Source organism: Oncorhynchus keta, chromosome 1, assembly GCF_023373465.1.
Source record: "Oncorhynchus keta strain PuntledgeMale-10-30-2019 chromosome 1, Oket_V2, whole genome shotgun sequence".
Lineage (NCBI taxonomy): Eukaryota > Metazoa > Chordata > Actinopteri > Salmoniformes > Salmonidae > Oncorhynchus > Oncorhynchus keta.
This window is the reverse complement of record NC_068421.1, coordinates 75,121,769-75,137,620: the sequence shown is the minus strand read 5'-3', so window position 1 is coordinate 75,137,620 and position 15,852 is coordinate 75,121,769. Positions and strand designations below refer to the sequence as shown.

General features: G+C 45.0%; 1 protein-coding gene across 4 annotated transcripts in view; it reads right to left on the bottom strand.

Annotated features, from left to right (window-relative positions):
- Positions 1–1,730: 1,730 nt before the first annotated feature.
- LOC118372991 (pre-B-cell leukemia transcription factor 1) overlaps positions 1,731–15,852 on the bottom strand; it is a 111,519-nt gene continuing 97,397 nt past the window's right edge. For 2 of the 4 annotated variants that reach the window (XM_052460877.1, XM_052460888.1), the window contains 4 exons: positions 8,384–8,543; positions 6,662–6,774; positions 6,110–6,199; positions 1,731–3,271 (listed from right to left, as the gene is read on the bottom strand). In XM_052460877.1, the coding sequence (XP_052316837.1) occupies positions 3,179–3,271; positions 6,110–6,199; positions 6,662–6,774; positions 8,384–8,543 (456 nt within the window). In that variant the 3' untranslated portion in view covers positions 1,731–3,178. The remainder of the gene's footprint in view (positions 3,272–6,109; positions 6,200–6,661; positions 6,775–8,383; positions 8,544–15,852) is intronic. The other 2 variants (XM_052460899.1, XM_052460910.1) reach the window with 1 other exon arrangement.

The window sequence follows — 15,852 nt, the reverse complement described above, 5'->3', positions numbered from 1 at the left end:
CTGTCAAACATGACTTTTTCATTTCATTTAACCTTTATTTAACTAGGCAAGTCAGTAAAGAACAAATTCTTATTTACAATGACGGCCTACTGTAGCTGCTTTGTTTTATAATGGATACCGTCCACATCTACTTATACTCTATAGAGCAATCTTTAGCAAATTCACATTATGCTAGCAAGACAATAAAATGTAACGTACTGTAAATCCTGTAACCACGCAAAATAAAAGCAAAACGATAAAGATAAAAATGATGACGCAAGTTATTCACAACATGAGGACATAAAAATATATCCCAACATCTTCTGTATCTGTCTGTGTGCTATCAGGGTTAGTCTTTTCCATGTCATATCTATAAACAAACACTAGTGTATTTTTGGTTTTGTAGTACAGAGAGAGTACCTGAACATTTCTATGAGATGAATACTTCAGATAATACACCATTATACAAAACAAACAAAGCTAAATTGGTTAAGCTGAATCTAATCTATAGAGATGAAGCTTCTGCAGTTATTTTTGGTATCAAGGGAATGGTAGGGTGGATATGTTGAATTGCACAAGAAGGCAATGTGTAATTGTGTGTAAGCAAATACTGTAGCTACAACAAAATGAATAAATCTAATATCACATTTAGGATTTTTTTTGCGTAATTTAGACTCAAGTCAAATGTTAGGAGAAAGCTGTAATATAAGAGTGAGTAGAGACCAACCTTGATAACCAAAATGTAAAAACAGAATGATATGACAGATGTTCAAACTCAGTGACAATAATAAATGGACAGAAATAAACTATTCAACAAAAAAAATGAAACAAACTAGAACCAATAACATGAAATTATGAGGGAAAACAGTAACTTTGAGAAAGATTTCAGAATTGTGTTTAGTTTGATTCCAGAATTGTATTCCATGACTACCACCTGGTTACACAACATCAGAATGAACATTTACATTAAAATGCCTTTTTTGCACTTACACAAGTGGTTTTGGTTACCAGCAGTATTTGGCTATTTTGATAACACTGATGTACAGTGATAATGGTAGTGTGTGTGTGTGTGTGTGTGTGTGTGTGTGTGTGTGTGTGTGTGTGTGTGTGTGTGTGTGTGTGTGTGTGTGTGTGTGTGTGTGTGTGTGTGTGTGTGTGTGTGTGTGTGTGTGTGTGTGTGTGTGTGTGTGTGTGTGTGTGTGTGTGTGTATGTATGTATGTATGTATGTATGTATGTATGTATGTATGTATGTATATATATATGTATATATGTATGTATATGTATATATGTATGTATGTATATATATGTATGTATATATGTATGTATGTATATATATGTATGTATGTATATATGTATGTATATGTATATATGTATGTATGTATATGTATGTATGTATGTATGTATATGTATATATGTATGTATGTATATGTATATATGTATGTATATGTATGTATGTATATATGTATGTATGTATATGTATATGTATATATGTATGTATATATGTATATATGTATGTATATATGTATATATGTATGTATATATGTATGTATATATGTATATATGTATGTATGTGTATGTATATGTATATATGTATGTATATATGTATATATGTATATATGTATATATGTATGTATGTATGTATATATGTATATGTATATATGTATGTATATATGTATATATGTATGTATGTATGTATGTATGTATGTATATGTATGTATGTATATATATGTATATATGTATGTATATATGTATATGTATATATGTATGTATATATATATGTATGTATGTATGTATGTGTATGTACACACACCATATGTTCAACATATGAAAATGATACAAGCATTATTAATGTGTGTTCTCTGTACTGTGTTCTTCTCTTTGACAAATACATATGTTACCCTTCATAGGGTAATCACTGGAAGTGACTGTGCTTAAAGACATTATATTGGCTTATTTTAATTGATGCTAATATACTCACTGATTAAGTGTTCCGGATACTGATACTCAGTCCACACTACAAACAATACGTCAAGTGCAGGAAATGCATTAGAATTCCAGTAGATAGAATCACCATGAAGTTAGAATCACCATGAAGTTAGAATCACCATGAAGTTAGAATCACCATGAAGTTAGAATCACCATGAAGCTAGATTCACCATGAAGCTTTAAGCTTCTTGCTCTGTTTGTAGTGTGGACTGAGTATCAGTTTAAAAAATGTATCTGGAATCACCATGAAGCTAGAATCACCATGATCCATTTCTTTATAACCTCCCAAACAATCCCTTCCATTAATTCTGGAGTATATACCGTTACTATTTTGTGTTTTGCTTATGCATTGTTGACCACTCATTCAGTATGAACAGAACACACGCCATTGTTGCAGTAAAAATGTGTCATGTTTTATTTTGACCATTGTAGAAGCTCTGAAACAGAATGCCTAAAATGAGGAGGAACATTTGAATCTCAAGGTTCTCCTTTCAAATCATCCCATTGTTAGCTACTAACAAGAAATATCATTAAGCTACGGTATGTGATGTGAATAGTCAGATGGATATGTATTCTTCCACAAGCACAATATCATATTATAAGAATTCACCTCCTGTGTTGAACTTTGGCACTATGGACAAAACAAATGTTGGGAATTAAGTAATTATATCGGGTAAAACTTGTCACAAAGGCAAAACTGTCCTCAAAACAAGCCTTGAGACAGGACAAGGGAGATTGGGAGCTGCTGTCAATGTCAGTTATTACAAAGGAAAAAAAACGATGCTTTTTTAGAAGTTGTTGTTATTTTCAATAGAGGTAGTGAGAAAAGCATTTCAATCTACAAGATACGGGCAATACTGTGTATACGTGTTGTAACTATTTGCCTACTGTGTTATAAGTCAGATCACACAGAGGCAACAAGGATATCTGGTGAAGAAAACTGTACAGACAGACAGTGAATGAGGTCGTAGATAAATGGGAGAACAGAGCCCTACACAGGCTACTGACTGATTGGTTGTAGAGACGGGACAGAAGACATGAAGAACTGTCTGTGGTGGTGATGATGGCGATTCATCCTGTAGTCCCCACCTGTAGAGAGAGGTCTCTTGCTTTGTGACCAGTCTAGTGATACCTCCAGTTCTGAAGGGGAGCTGACTGGGGGCTGGCTGATCGAGGTTGGGGGTGTCTGGATAGTGGTGGAGGGTGGAGGGATCAGTTGGACGTGTCAGAGTGAACACTTCCAGGTCCTTCTGTGGGTGATGTCACTGATGAGGGGGTGGTTGCATCCTGCCAGCCTCCGTTTGCCTGAGAGAGACCAAAGAGACAGAAGGAGAGAGGAAAGATGAGTACAGGCAAAGGACACAGGCATATACCCATAACATAGATTTTCTCTGGCTACGCGTTAAGAGAGCAATGTGTCAAGAAGCAGTGCGGCTTGGCAGGATCGTGTTTCGGGGGACACATGGCTCTCGACCTTTGCCTCTCCCGAGTCCGTAGCAGAGTTTCAGCGATGGGACAAGTTCAAAGATATAAAAAAGGTTTTCTATGCTTTTTTTCTCTCTTTTCTTTCAGAGTACATATTCATTATGCAGTTCAATAAGATTATTATATCATCTCATCTGCAGCATTGAATGCTGTATCTGTGAAGTCCTGGGGGCACATGTAGTAACAACAGTATGAGCTTTTGTCCTTATGCTAGAACAACTCCTAAACTACTCAACCTTTAATCCCCTACAGCCTCAAGCCAAATCTGCATTGGATGAACAACTAATTCACTCAAATGACAGTAAACTAGACCTCATATTTCAGAACGAAATTGTCATAACAATTGTACTTGTTTGAAGCAACTGAAAATTCTGTAATTCACAAATATCACTGTCAGATCACATACAGTGTGCTAAAATGATTAGTATGAAAACATTTAGTCTTCACTTCAAAACCAATATGATTGCAATCTTGTATAACTGGGATTGATAGAAACCCCTGCCACATTTAATGACACACAATAACAGTGACAACATCTTAAAAGGACCTTAAAACAAAAGTCACAAAACAGTCCTAAGAGGAATCAATGGTAGAAAATGATGACATTGGGGGATTGAATGAAAACACAATGAAATACTTGTAGGCCATTTCCAGTCCTGGAGACGAGCTGCTAAAGAGCATTTGGGATATGAATAGCAAATTTCATGCCATCAGAAAAAATGGAAATGGTCCTCGACAGCCTTTAATTTCAAAGCCCGTTATTTCAGGCAGAAGAAAGTCTGTAATAAAAAATTGAGCAAAATAAATGTCTTAAAATGTATGAATTTGGTGAGACTCTGTCTATTTCCTAACTGTAATTACTGCTCTAGTCTACCATAAATCACATTATGCATCTGCTCAGTCATTATCAACAGAGAGGGGAGGCTTTTCATCGTAAAACAGGTAGATAGGACATATTCCCGACCTCTCTTTCTCGTGTCTTTCTCTCTCTCTCTCTTCTCCGTCTGTAAAGCTGGACGAGCACAAAGGTCATTCACTGTTTCTAAGCTGACAGCTTTCCTGCGCTTTGCTTTGTGAATGGGTTTGATACTGAGGTAAATCTGTCATTTTTAACACAAATACTATTGAAGTATATTGCTTCAGAGAGACAAAAGAAATAAACTACATAGTAATCAAACCCACTCCAGAATACTAAAATATATAAATAATTTATTATATCTCCCCAAATCCTATATTGGATAACGAGGAACCATATTTTATGTGCTATTTTATTATCATCCAGATAAGATGATATCCTTCTCTTTACCATCCAGATAAGATGATAGATATCCTTCTCTTATCATACAGATAAGATGATATCCTTCTCTTTACCATCCAGATAAGATGATAGATATCCTTCTCTTATCATACAGATAAGATAATATTCTTCTCTTGTTATGCAGTAAGAGGCTCTTTTAAGGCTATGCACATGTGTGGAAAATAACATATTGTAACATTTTAGGATACAGTGGAGCAAGCAGGCCCCCAAGGATAACGATATCCATGAGGTCAGAGTGCTGTCTGAGAACAGCGCTTGAAAACTTTAGTACTGCTCTCTCAGGGTTATCACAGCCTGTTCTGTGGGAGGGAGACGAGCGGAGAGCGAGCCAGGGAGGGGGATTTGAATACACTACATACATGTTTTTTTTTCACAGGAGACATTTCATCTCATTATCATTCGGCCATTGAGGCACGACTAGTGAGGCTTAGGGACGGGAGAGGAAGCCAGCAGCCGAGCTGCGTGGCTGTGTGTGACTGTGACCGTCCTCTCTCGTCCTCGTCGTAGCTTTCACCACAGCACGCCGCCGCAGCTTGCTGTCAGGGCCATTAGAGTGGTGGGAACATGATCTGAGCAATTCGCTTGGATTGCTGTCCTAAGTCCACACTCCGCTCTCTTGTGTCTGTCTTATCGATTTCCCCTTTTACGACACGGCTTGTCGCTGTGAATTTCCCTGCTGTTTGCAGCCGCCAGCTAACCTCCCCCTTCTTCCCCTCCTCTTCCCCCACCCTCAACCAAACACACACACACACACACACACACACACACACACACACACACACACACACACACACACACACACACACACACACACACACTCTCCTTCCCAATCTCCTAAAAAATACAAATGAAATATAACATGATGGAAATATGCCCCCATGTTACGCCCCAGGGCTTTGTGTCGGGGTTAGCAGTTTGTTTATTTTTATTTGTGTGACTACTCTGGGGTTGTTCTGATAGGATTTTAACCGGGCCTCTGGACCTGCAGTGATAATCAGGGTCAGGTGGTCGGCGGGAGCGTTGGGGGGGAGGGGCCGCCCCGAGCCTCGCGTCGCAGGAGGTGTCACCTGCGTGTGCCGTCCCTGCACGGCTACATGGCCGTGAGTGGCTGCAGGTGCTGCGAGAGAGCTGATTGAACGTGACAGGCTCAGGCGGCTGTGCCGTGTGTGTGTGGCCAGCCCAACGCCGTTCTGCCGGCCAGCGCATGGCTCGTGGCATGACCGATACAGAAGCAATCAACTAGGTGACTGTGGTGGAGCTGAGACAAATCCAACTAAGTGTCATTCTGAGCCCTATGGCTTTGAAATAATTGGTAGGGAAGAGAGATGTTTTCTACTGACATTGATGCTCTGTTGACTGTACATCTGGCTGGCTGTGAGGCCCTCACTGTATCCGCCTGTCTGACTGATAACATGGCGAAGGGTATCCACCTGAAACACAACACAGGAACACAGACAAAGCAAGGTCAGAGCAGACCAACAGAAAGACCAGAAGGAAAGTAGTATTATAATACAGTCCAGGCAGACAAAACGCACATGAACTACATCCAGCTATTGACAAGAAAAAGCAAGATAACCGAAACATGTTATTATGTATTTAGAAGAATGTAGAAAGGATGAACTTGTGGCATATAAAAAGAGCTGCAGAGAGTATTACATTGTTTTCATCACTACACTCACTGTAAGCATGTTTTAGTAACAATGGTCGATAACAATACCTTGAAAACCCTATGTAGTGGTGGTATTAGGAGCCCAAAGTGATCCAGACACTAGAGCAGTACTGAGATTCCTGTGGTGCGATTAAGATAGATTACAAGGCCTGTTCTTCGGGAAGTGGGTCTGGGTCTGTTTCTATAGTAGTGTCTTCTGTACTGCTTAGTTATAGGGCCCTACCTGTGACTGCACGTTGGCTCCAACCTGAGCACCTTGGTACGAGTCCCCATTGAGAGACTGCACGCTCATGAACAAGTCGCCGGAGTTTGACATGTTAAAAGAGCCAGCAGAACCTGGAAGAGGAGAGAGGGAGGGAGCACTGGAATCACAGAGCAGAGTGAAAGAGGAGCAAGCAGAGCAGGATTCAGCCACTTGGCCCCGTCCAGGGTTAGACCCGGAGAAGCACTATGCAAAGAGTTAATAGAGCTAAAGCTGGAGTTGGAATATAGAGCTAGAGTTAGAATACAGAGCTAGAGTTAGAATATAGAGCTAGAGTTAAAATATAGAGCTAAAGTTAGAATATAGAGCTAGAGTTAGAATATAGAGCTAGAGTTAGAATATAGAGCTATAGTTAGAATATAGAACTAAAGTTAGAATATAGAGCTAGAGTTAGAATATAGAGCTAGAGTTAGAATATAGAACTAAAGTTGGAATATAGAGCTAGAGTTAGAATATATAACTAAAGTTAGAATATAGAGCTAGAGTTAGAAAATAGAGCTAGAGTTAGAATATAGAACTAAAGTTAGAATATAGAGCTAGTGTTAGAATATAGAGCTAGAGTTAGAATATAGAGCTAGAGTTAGAATATAGAGCTAAAGTTAGAATATAGAGTTAGGGCTAGGGCCAAAGTGAGCAGACAGATTAGAGAGTGGCAGCATAAAGCTGAGGGAAAGGTGAGTCAAGCACCGACATCAGGGGCGAGTCAAAGGTGAGTCAAGCACCGACATCAGGGGCGAGTCAAAGGTGAGTCAAGCACCGACATCAGTGGTGAGTCAAACACCGACATCAGGGGTGAGTCAAAGGTGAGTCAAACAACGACATCAGGGGCGAGTCAAAAGTGAGTCAAACACCGACATCAGGGGCGAGTCAAAGGTGAGTCAAACACCGACATCAGGGGCGAGTCAAAGGTGAGTCAAACACCGACATCGGGGGCGAGTCAAAGGTGAGTCAAGCACCGACATCAGGGGTGAGTCAAAGGTGAGTCAAGCACCGACATCAGGGGTGAGTCAAAGGTGAGTCAAACACCGACATCAGGGGTGAGTCAAAGGTGAGTCAATCACCGACATCAGGGGTGAGTCAAAGGTGAGTCAAACACCGACATCAGGGGTGAGTCAAAGGTGAGTCAAGCACCGACATCAGGGGTGAGTCAAAGGTGAGTCAAGCACCGACATCAGGGGTGAGTCAAAGGTGAGTCAAACACCGACATCAGGGGTGAGTCAAAGGTGAGTCAAGCACCGACATCAGGGGTGAGTCAAAGGTGAGTCAAACACCGACATCAGGGGCGCTTGTTGTTGTTGTGCTTATTTGTCAATATGAAAGTAGAATGATAGTATGTTTCTACAGTCAAAATGATTAGCATCATGATATGTTATGTGTTTCTGTACAAATGTTATTCATGGTCAACAAGAATAATTAATTCATTCAATTTGTAAATGAAAATGGTACAACAAAAATGTAATGTTCTGACAGTGTAAAAGAATAAGTATTGAGATAAAATAGGAGAAAAGCTGTGTTAATTGAAAGGAAAAACAACAGGGGCAGAAAGCATTGATATGGGGCCCAGGTATCCTACTCTTGGACAAAGCCTTTTTTATCCTTGTCTGATATAGAGAGTTTATTCAGAGCCTTCCAAATATTGTAGCCTATCTGTAAAAAGGGTAACCCATTGGTATTGTTCTTTACCTGCAGAATTTGGGGTGGAGGGCGAATTAGCCTGGCTTCCATGTGAGGATACGTTGGTCGCGTTGACTGCAGTTTTGGCAGCGTACATATTGGCTTCTTCCTGGAACTTTCCAATGTTTTTCTTGTATCTGATTCTTTTGTTTCCAAACCAGTTGGAAACCTGTACAAACAATGTGCAATTGTAAATTATTTTGTTACACAAATCATTTCCCACATTTCTAATGAGCAAATTGTGAGCGTGAAATAAGAATCCGAATGAGTTCCGCAGCGTGGCCTTCCACTGTCTGGCATATCATATATACTGTATATATGTAGTGGTGGACCGTCAGGGCCAGCGTGGCCTTCCACTGTCTGGCATATCATATATACTGTATATATGTAGTGGTGGACCGTCAGGGCCAGCGTGGCCTTCCACTGTCTGGCATATCATATATACTGTATATATGTAGTGGTGGGCCGTCAGGGCCAGCGTGGCCTTCCACTGTCTGGCATATCATATATACTGTATATATGTAGTGGTGGGCCGTCAGGGCCAGCGTGGCCTTCCACTGTCTGGCATATTATATATACTGTATATATGTAGTGGTGGACCGTCAGGGCCAGCGTGGCCTTCCACTGTCTGGCATATTATATATACTGTATATATGTAGTGGTGGACCGTCAGGGCCAGCGTGGCCTTCCACTGTCTGGCATATCATATATACTGTATATATGTAGTGGTGGGCCGTCAGGGCCAGCGTGGCCTTCCACTGTCTGGCATATCATATATACTGTATATATGTAGTGGTGGGCCGTCAGGGCCAGCGTGGCCTTCCACTGTCTGGCATATCATATATACTGTATATATGTAGTGGTGGGCCGTCAGGGCCAGCGTGGCCTTCCACTGTCTGGCATATCATATATACTGTATATATGTAGTGGTGGACCGTCAGGGCCAGCGTGGCCTTCCACTGTCTGGCATATCATATATACTGTATATATGTAGTGGTGGGCCGTCAGGGCCAGCGTGGCCTTCCACTGTCTGGCATATCATATATACTGTATATATGTAGTGGTGGGCCGTCAGGGCCAGCGTGGCCTTCCACTGTCTGGCATATCATATATACTATATATATGTAGTGGTGGACCGTCAGGGCCAGCGTGGCCTTCCACTGTCTGGCATATTATATATATGTAGTGGTGGACCGTCAGGGCCAGCGTGGCCTTCCACTGTCTGGCATATCATATATACTGTATATATGTAGTGGTGGGCCGTCAGGGCCAGCGTGGCCTTCCACTGTCTGGCATATCATATATATGTAGTGGTGGGCCGTCAGGGCCAGCGTGGCCTTCCACTGTCTGGCATATCATATATATGTAGTGGTGGACCGTCAGGGCCAGCGTGGCCTTCCACTGTCTGGCATATTATATATATGTAGTGGTGGGCCGTCAGGGCCAGCGTGGCCTTCCACTGTCTGGCATATCATATATATGTAGTGGTGGACCGTCAGGGCCAGCGTGGCCTTCCACTGTCTGGCATATTATATATATGTAGTGGTGGGCCGTCAGGGCCAGCGTGGCCTTCCACTGTCTGGCATATCATATATACTGTATATATGTAGTGGTGGGCCGTCAGGGCCAGCGTGGCCTTCCACTGTCTGGCATATTATATATATGTAGTGGTGGACCGTCAGGGCCAGCGTGGCCTTCCACTGTCTGGCATATTATATATATGTAGTGGTGGACCGTCAGGGCCAGCGTGGCCTTCCACTGTCTGGCATATCATATATACTGTATATATGTAGTGGTGGACCGTCAGGGCCAGCGTGGCCTTCCACTGTCTGGCATATCATATATACTGTATATATGTAGTGGTGGACCGTCAGGGCCAGCGTGGCCTTCCACTGTCTGGCATATCATATATACTGTATACATGTAGTGGTGGACCGTCAGGGCCAGCGTGGCCTTCCACTGTCTGGCATATTATATATATGTAGTGGTGGGCCGTCAGGGCCAGCGTGGCCTTCCACTGTCTGGCATATCATATATATGTAGTGGTGGGCCGTCAGGGCCAGCGTGGCCTTCCACTGTCTGGCATATTATATATATGTAGTGGTGGACCGTCAGGGCCAGCGTGGCCTTCCACTGTCTGGCATATTATATATATGTAGTGGTGGGCCGTCAGGGCCAGCGTGGCCTTCCACTGTCTGGCATATCATATATACTGTATATATGTAGTGGTGGGCTGTCAGGGCCAGCGTGGCCTTCCACTGTCTGGCATATCATATATACTGTATATATGTAGTGGTGGGCCTTCAGGGCCAGCGTGGCCTTCCACTGTCTGGCATATCATATATACTGTATATATGTAGTGGTGGGCCGTCAGGGCCAGCGTGGCCTTCCACTGTCTGGCATATCATATATACTGTATATATGTAGTGGTGGGCCGTCAGGGCCAGCGTGGCCTTCCACTGTCTGGCATATTATATATATGTAGTGGTGGACTGTCAGGGCCAGCGTGGCCTTCCACTGTCTGGCATATCATATATATGTAGTGGTGGGCCGTCAGGGCCAGCGTGGCCTTCCACTGTCTGGCATATCATATATATGTAGTGGTGGACCGTCAGGGCCAGCGTGGCCTTCCACTGTCTGGCATATCATATATACTGTATATATGTAGTGGTGGCCCGTCAGGGCCAGCGTGGCCTTCCACTGTCTGGCATATCATATATACTGTATATATGTAGTGGTGGGCCGTCAGGGCCAGCGTGGCCTTCCACTGTCTGGCATATATATATACTGTATATATGTAGTGGTGGACCGTCAGGGCCAGCGTGGCCTTCCACTGTCTGGCATATTATATATACTGTATATATGTAGTGGTGGGCCGTCAGGGCCAGCGTGGCCTTCCACTGTCTGGCATATCATATATACTGTATATATGTAGTGGTGGGCCGTCAGGGCCAGCGTGGCCTTCCACTGTCTGGCATATCATATATACTGTATACATGTAGTGGTGGACCGTCAGGGCCAGCGTGGCCTTCCACTGTCTGGCATATTATATATATGTAGTGGTGGGCCGTCAGGGCCAGCGTGGCCTTCCACTGTCTGGCATATCATATATATGTAGTGGTGGACCGTCAGGGCCAGCGTGGCCTTCCACTGTCTGGCATATTATATATATGTAGTGGTGGGCCGTCAGGGCCAGCGTGGCCTTCCACTGTCTGGCATATCATATATACTGTATATATGTAGTGGTGGGCCGTCAGGGCCAGCGTGGCCTTCCACTGTCTGGCATATTATATATATGTAGTGGTGGACCGTCAGGGCCAGCGTGGCCTTCCACTGTCTGGCATATTATATATATGTAGTGGTGGACCGTCAGGGCCAGCGTGGCCTTCCACTGTCTGGCATATCATATATACTGTATATATGTAGTGGTGGACCGTCAGGGCCAGCGTGGCCTTCCATTGTCTGGCATATCATATATACTGTATATATGTAGTGGTGGACCGTCAGGGCCAGCGTGGCCTTCCACTGTCTGGCATATGATATATATGTAGTGGTGGACCGTCAGGGCCAGCGTGGCCTTCCACTGTCTGGCATATCATATAGATGTAGTGGTGGGCCGTCAGGGCCAGCGTGGCCTTCCACTGTCTGGCATATCATATATATGTAGTGGTGGGCCGTCAGGGCCAGCGTGGCCTTCCACTGTCTGGCATATTATATATATGTAGTGGTGGACCGTCAGGGCCAGCGTGGCCTTCCACTGTCTGGCATATCATATATATGTAGTGGTGGGCCGTCAGGGCCAGCGTGGCCTTCCACTGTCTGGCATATCATATATACTGTATATATGTAGTGGTGGGCCGTCAGGGCCAGCGTGGCCTTCCACTGTCTGGCATATCATATATACTGTATATATGTAGTGGTGGGCCTTCAGGGCCAGCGTGGCCTTCCACTGTCTGGCATATCATATATACTGTATATATGTAGTGGTGGGCCGTCAGGGCCAGCGTGGCCTTCCACTGTCTGGCATATTATATATATGTAGTGGTGGACCGTCAGGGCCAGCGTGGCCTTCCACTGTCTGGCATATTATATATATGTAGTGGTGGACTGTCAGGGCCAGCGTGGCCTTCCACTGTCTGGCATAACATATATATGTAGTGGTGGGCCGTCAGGGCCAGCGTGGCCTTCCACTGTCTGGCATATCATATATTTGTAGTGGTGGGCCGTCAGGGCCAGCGTGGCCTTCCACTGTCTGGCATATGATATATATGTAGTGGTGGACCGTCAGGGCCAGCGTGGCCTTCCACTGTCTGGCATATCATATATATGTAGTGGTGGGCCGTCAGGGCCAGCGTGGCCTTCCACTGTCTGGCATATCATATATATGTAGTGGTGGGTCGTCAGGGCCAGCGTGGCCTTCCACTGTCTGGCATATCATATATACTGTATATATGTAGTGGTGGACCGTCAGGGCCAGCGTGGCCTTCCACTGTCTGGCATATCATATATACTGTATATATGTAGTGGTGGACCGTCAGGGCCAGCGTGGCCTTCCACTGTCTGGCATATCATATATACTGTATATATGTAGTGGTGGGCCGTCAGGGCCAGCGTGGCCTTCCACTGTCTGGCATATCATATATACTGTATATATGTAGTGGTGGGCCGTCAGGGCCAGCGTGGCCTTCCACTGTCTGGCATATTATATATACATATATATGTAGTGGTGGACCGTCAGGGCCAGCGTGGCCTTCCACTGTCTGGCATATTATATATACTGTATATATGTAGTGGTGGACCGTCAGGGCCAGCGTGGCCTTCCACTGTCTGGCATATCATATATACTGTATATATGTAGTGGTGGGCCGTCAGGGCCAGCGTGGCCTTCCACTGTCTGGCATATCATATATACTGTATATATGTAGTGGTGGGCCGTCAGGGCCAGCGTGGCCTTCCACTGTCTGGCATATCATATATACTGTATATATGTAGTGGTGGGCCGTCAGGGCCAGCGTGGCCTTCCACTGTCTGGCATATCATATATACTGTATATATGTAGTGGTGGACCGTCAGGGCCAGCGTGGCCTTCCACTGTCTGGCATATTATATATATGTAGTGGTGGGCCGTCAGGGCCAGCGTGGCCTTCCACTGTCTGGCATATATATATATATATATGTAGTGGTGGGCCGTCAGGGCCAGCGTGGCCTTCCACTGTCTGGCATATTATATATACTGTATATATGTAGTGGTGGACCGTCAGGGCCAGCGTGGCCTTCCACTGTCTGGCATATTATATATACTGTATATATGTAGTGGTGGGCCGTCAGGGCCAGCGTGGCCTTCCACTGTCTGGCATATCATATATACTGTATATATGTAGTGGTGGGCCGTCAGGGCCAGCGTGGCCTTCCACTGTCTGGCATATTATATATACTGTATATATGTAGTGGTGGGCCGTCAGGGCCAGCGTGGCCTTCCACTGTCTGGCATATCATATATACTGTATATATGTAGTGGTGGGCCGTCAGGGCCAGCGTGGCCTTCCACTGTCTGGCATATCATATATACTGTATATATGTAGTGGTGGGCCGTCAGGGCCAGCGTGGCCTTCCACTGTCTGGCATATCATATATACTGTATATATGTAGTGGTGGACCGTCAGGGCCAGCGTGGCCTTCCACTGTCTGGCATATCATATATACTGTATATATGTAGTGGTGGACCGTCAGGGCCAGCGTGGCCTTCCACTGTCTGGCATATATACTGTATATATGTAGTGGTGGGCCGTCAGGGCCAGCGTGGCCTTCCACTGTCTGGCATATCATATATATGTATGTGGTGGACCGTCAGGGCCAGCGTGGCCTTCCACTGTCTGGCATATTATATATATGTAGTGGTGGGACCGTCAGGGCCAGCGTGGCCTTCCACTGTCTGGCATATCATATATTTGTAGTGGTGGGCCGTCAGGGCCAGCGTGGCCTTCCACTGTCTGGCATATGATATATATGTAGTGGTGGACCGTCAGGGCCAGCGTGGCCTTCCACTGTCTGGCATATTATATATATGTAGTGGTGGACCGTCAGGGCCAGCGTGGCCTTCCACTGTCTGGCATATATCTCATATATATATGTAGTGGTGGACCGTCAGGGCCAGCGTGGCCTTCCACTGTCTGGCATATCATATATACTGTATATATGTAGTGGTGGACCGTCAGGGCCAGCGTGGCCTTCCACTGTCTGGCATATCATATATATGTAGTGGTGGACCGTCAGGGCCAGCGTGGCCTTCCACTGTCTGGCATATTATATATATGTAGTGGTGGGCCGTCAGGGCCAGCGTGGCCTTCCACTGTCTGGCATATCATATATATGTAGTGGTGGGCCGTCAGGGCCAGCGTGGCCTTCCACTGTCTGGCATATCATATATATGTAGTGGTGGGCCGTCAGGGCCAGCGTGGCCTTCCACTGTCTGGCATATCATATATATGTAGTGGTGGGCCGTCAGGGCCAGCGTGGCCTTCCACTGTCTGGCATATCATATATACTGTATATATGTAGTGGTGGGCCGTCAGGGCCAGCGTGGCCTTCCACTGTCTGGCATATCATATATACTGTATATATGTAGTGGTGGGCCGTCAGGGCCAGCGTGGCCTTCCACTGTCTGGCATATTATATATATGTAGTGGTGGCCGTCAGGGCCAGCGTGGCCTTCCACTGTCTGGCATATCATATATACTGTATATATGTAGTGGTGGACCGTCAGGGCCAGCGTGGCCTTCCACTGTCTGGCATATTATATATATGTAGTGGTGGACCGTCAGGGCCAGCGTGGCCTTCCACTGTCTGGCATATTATATATATGTAGTGGTGGACCGTCAGGGCCAGCGTGGCCTTCCACTGTCTGGCATATTATATATATGTAGTGGTGGGCCGTCAGGGCCAGCGTGGCCTTCCACTGTCTGGCATATTATATATATGTAGTGGTGGACCGTCAGGGCCAGCGTGGCCTTCCACTGTCTGGCATATCATATATATGTAGTGGTGGACCGTCAGGGCCAGCGTGGCCTTCCACTGTCTGGCATATCATATATATGTAGTGGTGGACCGTCAGGGCCAGCGTGGCCTTCCACTGTCTGGCATATCATATATATGTAGTGGTGGACCGTCAGGGCCAGCGTGGCCTTCCACTGTCTGGCATATCATATATATGTAGTGGTGGACCGTCAGGGCCAGCGTGGCCTTCCACTGTCTGGCATATCATATAGATGTAGTGGTGGACCGTCAGGGCCAGCGTGGCCTTCCACTGTCTGGCATATCATATATATGTAGTGGTGGACCGTCAGGGCCAGCGTGGCCTTCCACTGTCTGGCATATCATATATATGTAGTGGTGGACCGTCAGGGCCAGCGTGACCTTCCACTGTCTGGCATATTATATATATGTAGTGGTGGGCCGTCAGGGCCAGCGTGGCCTTCCAC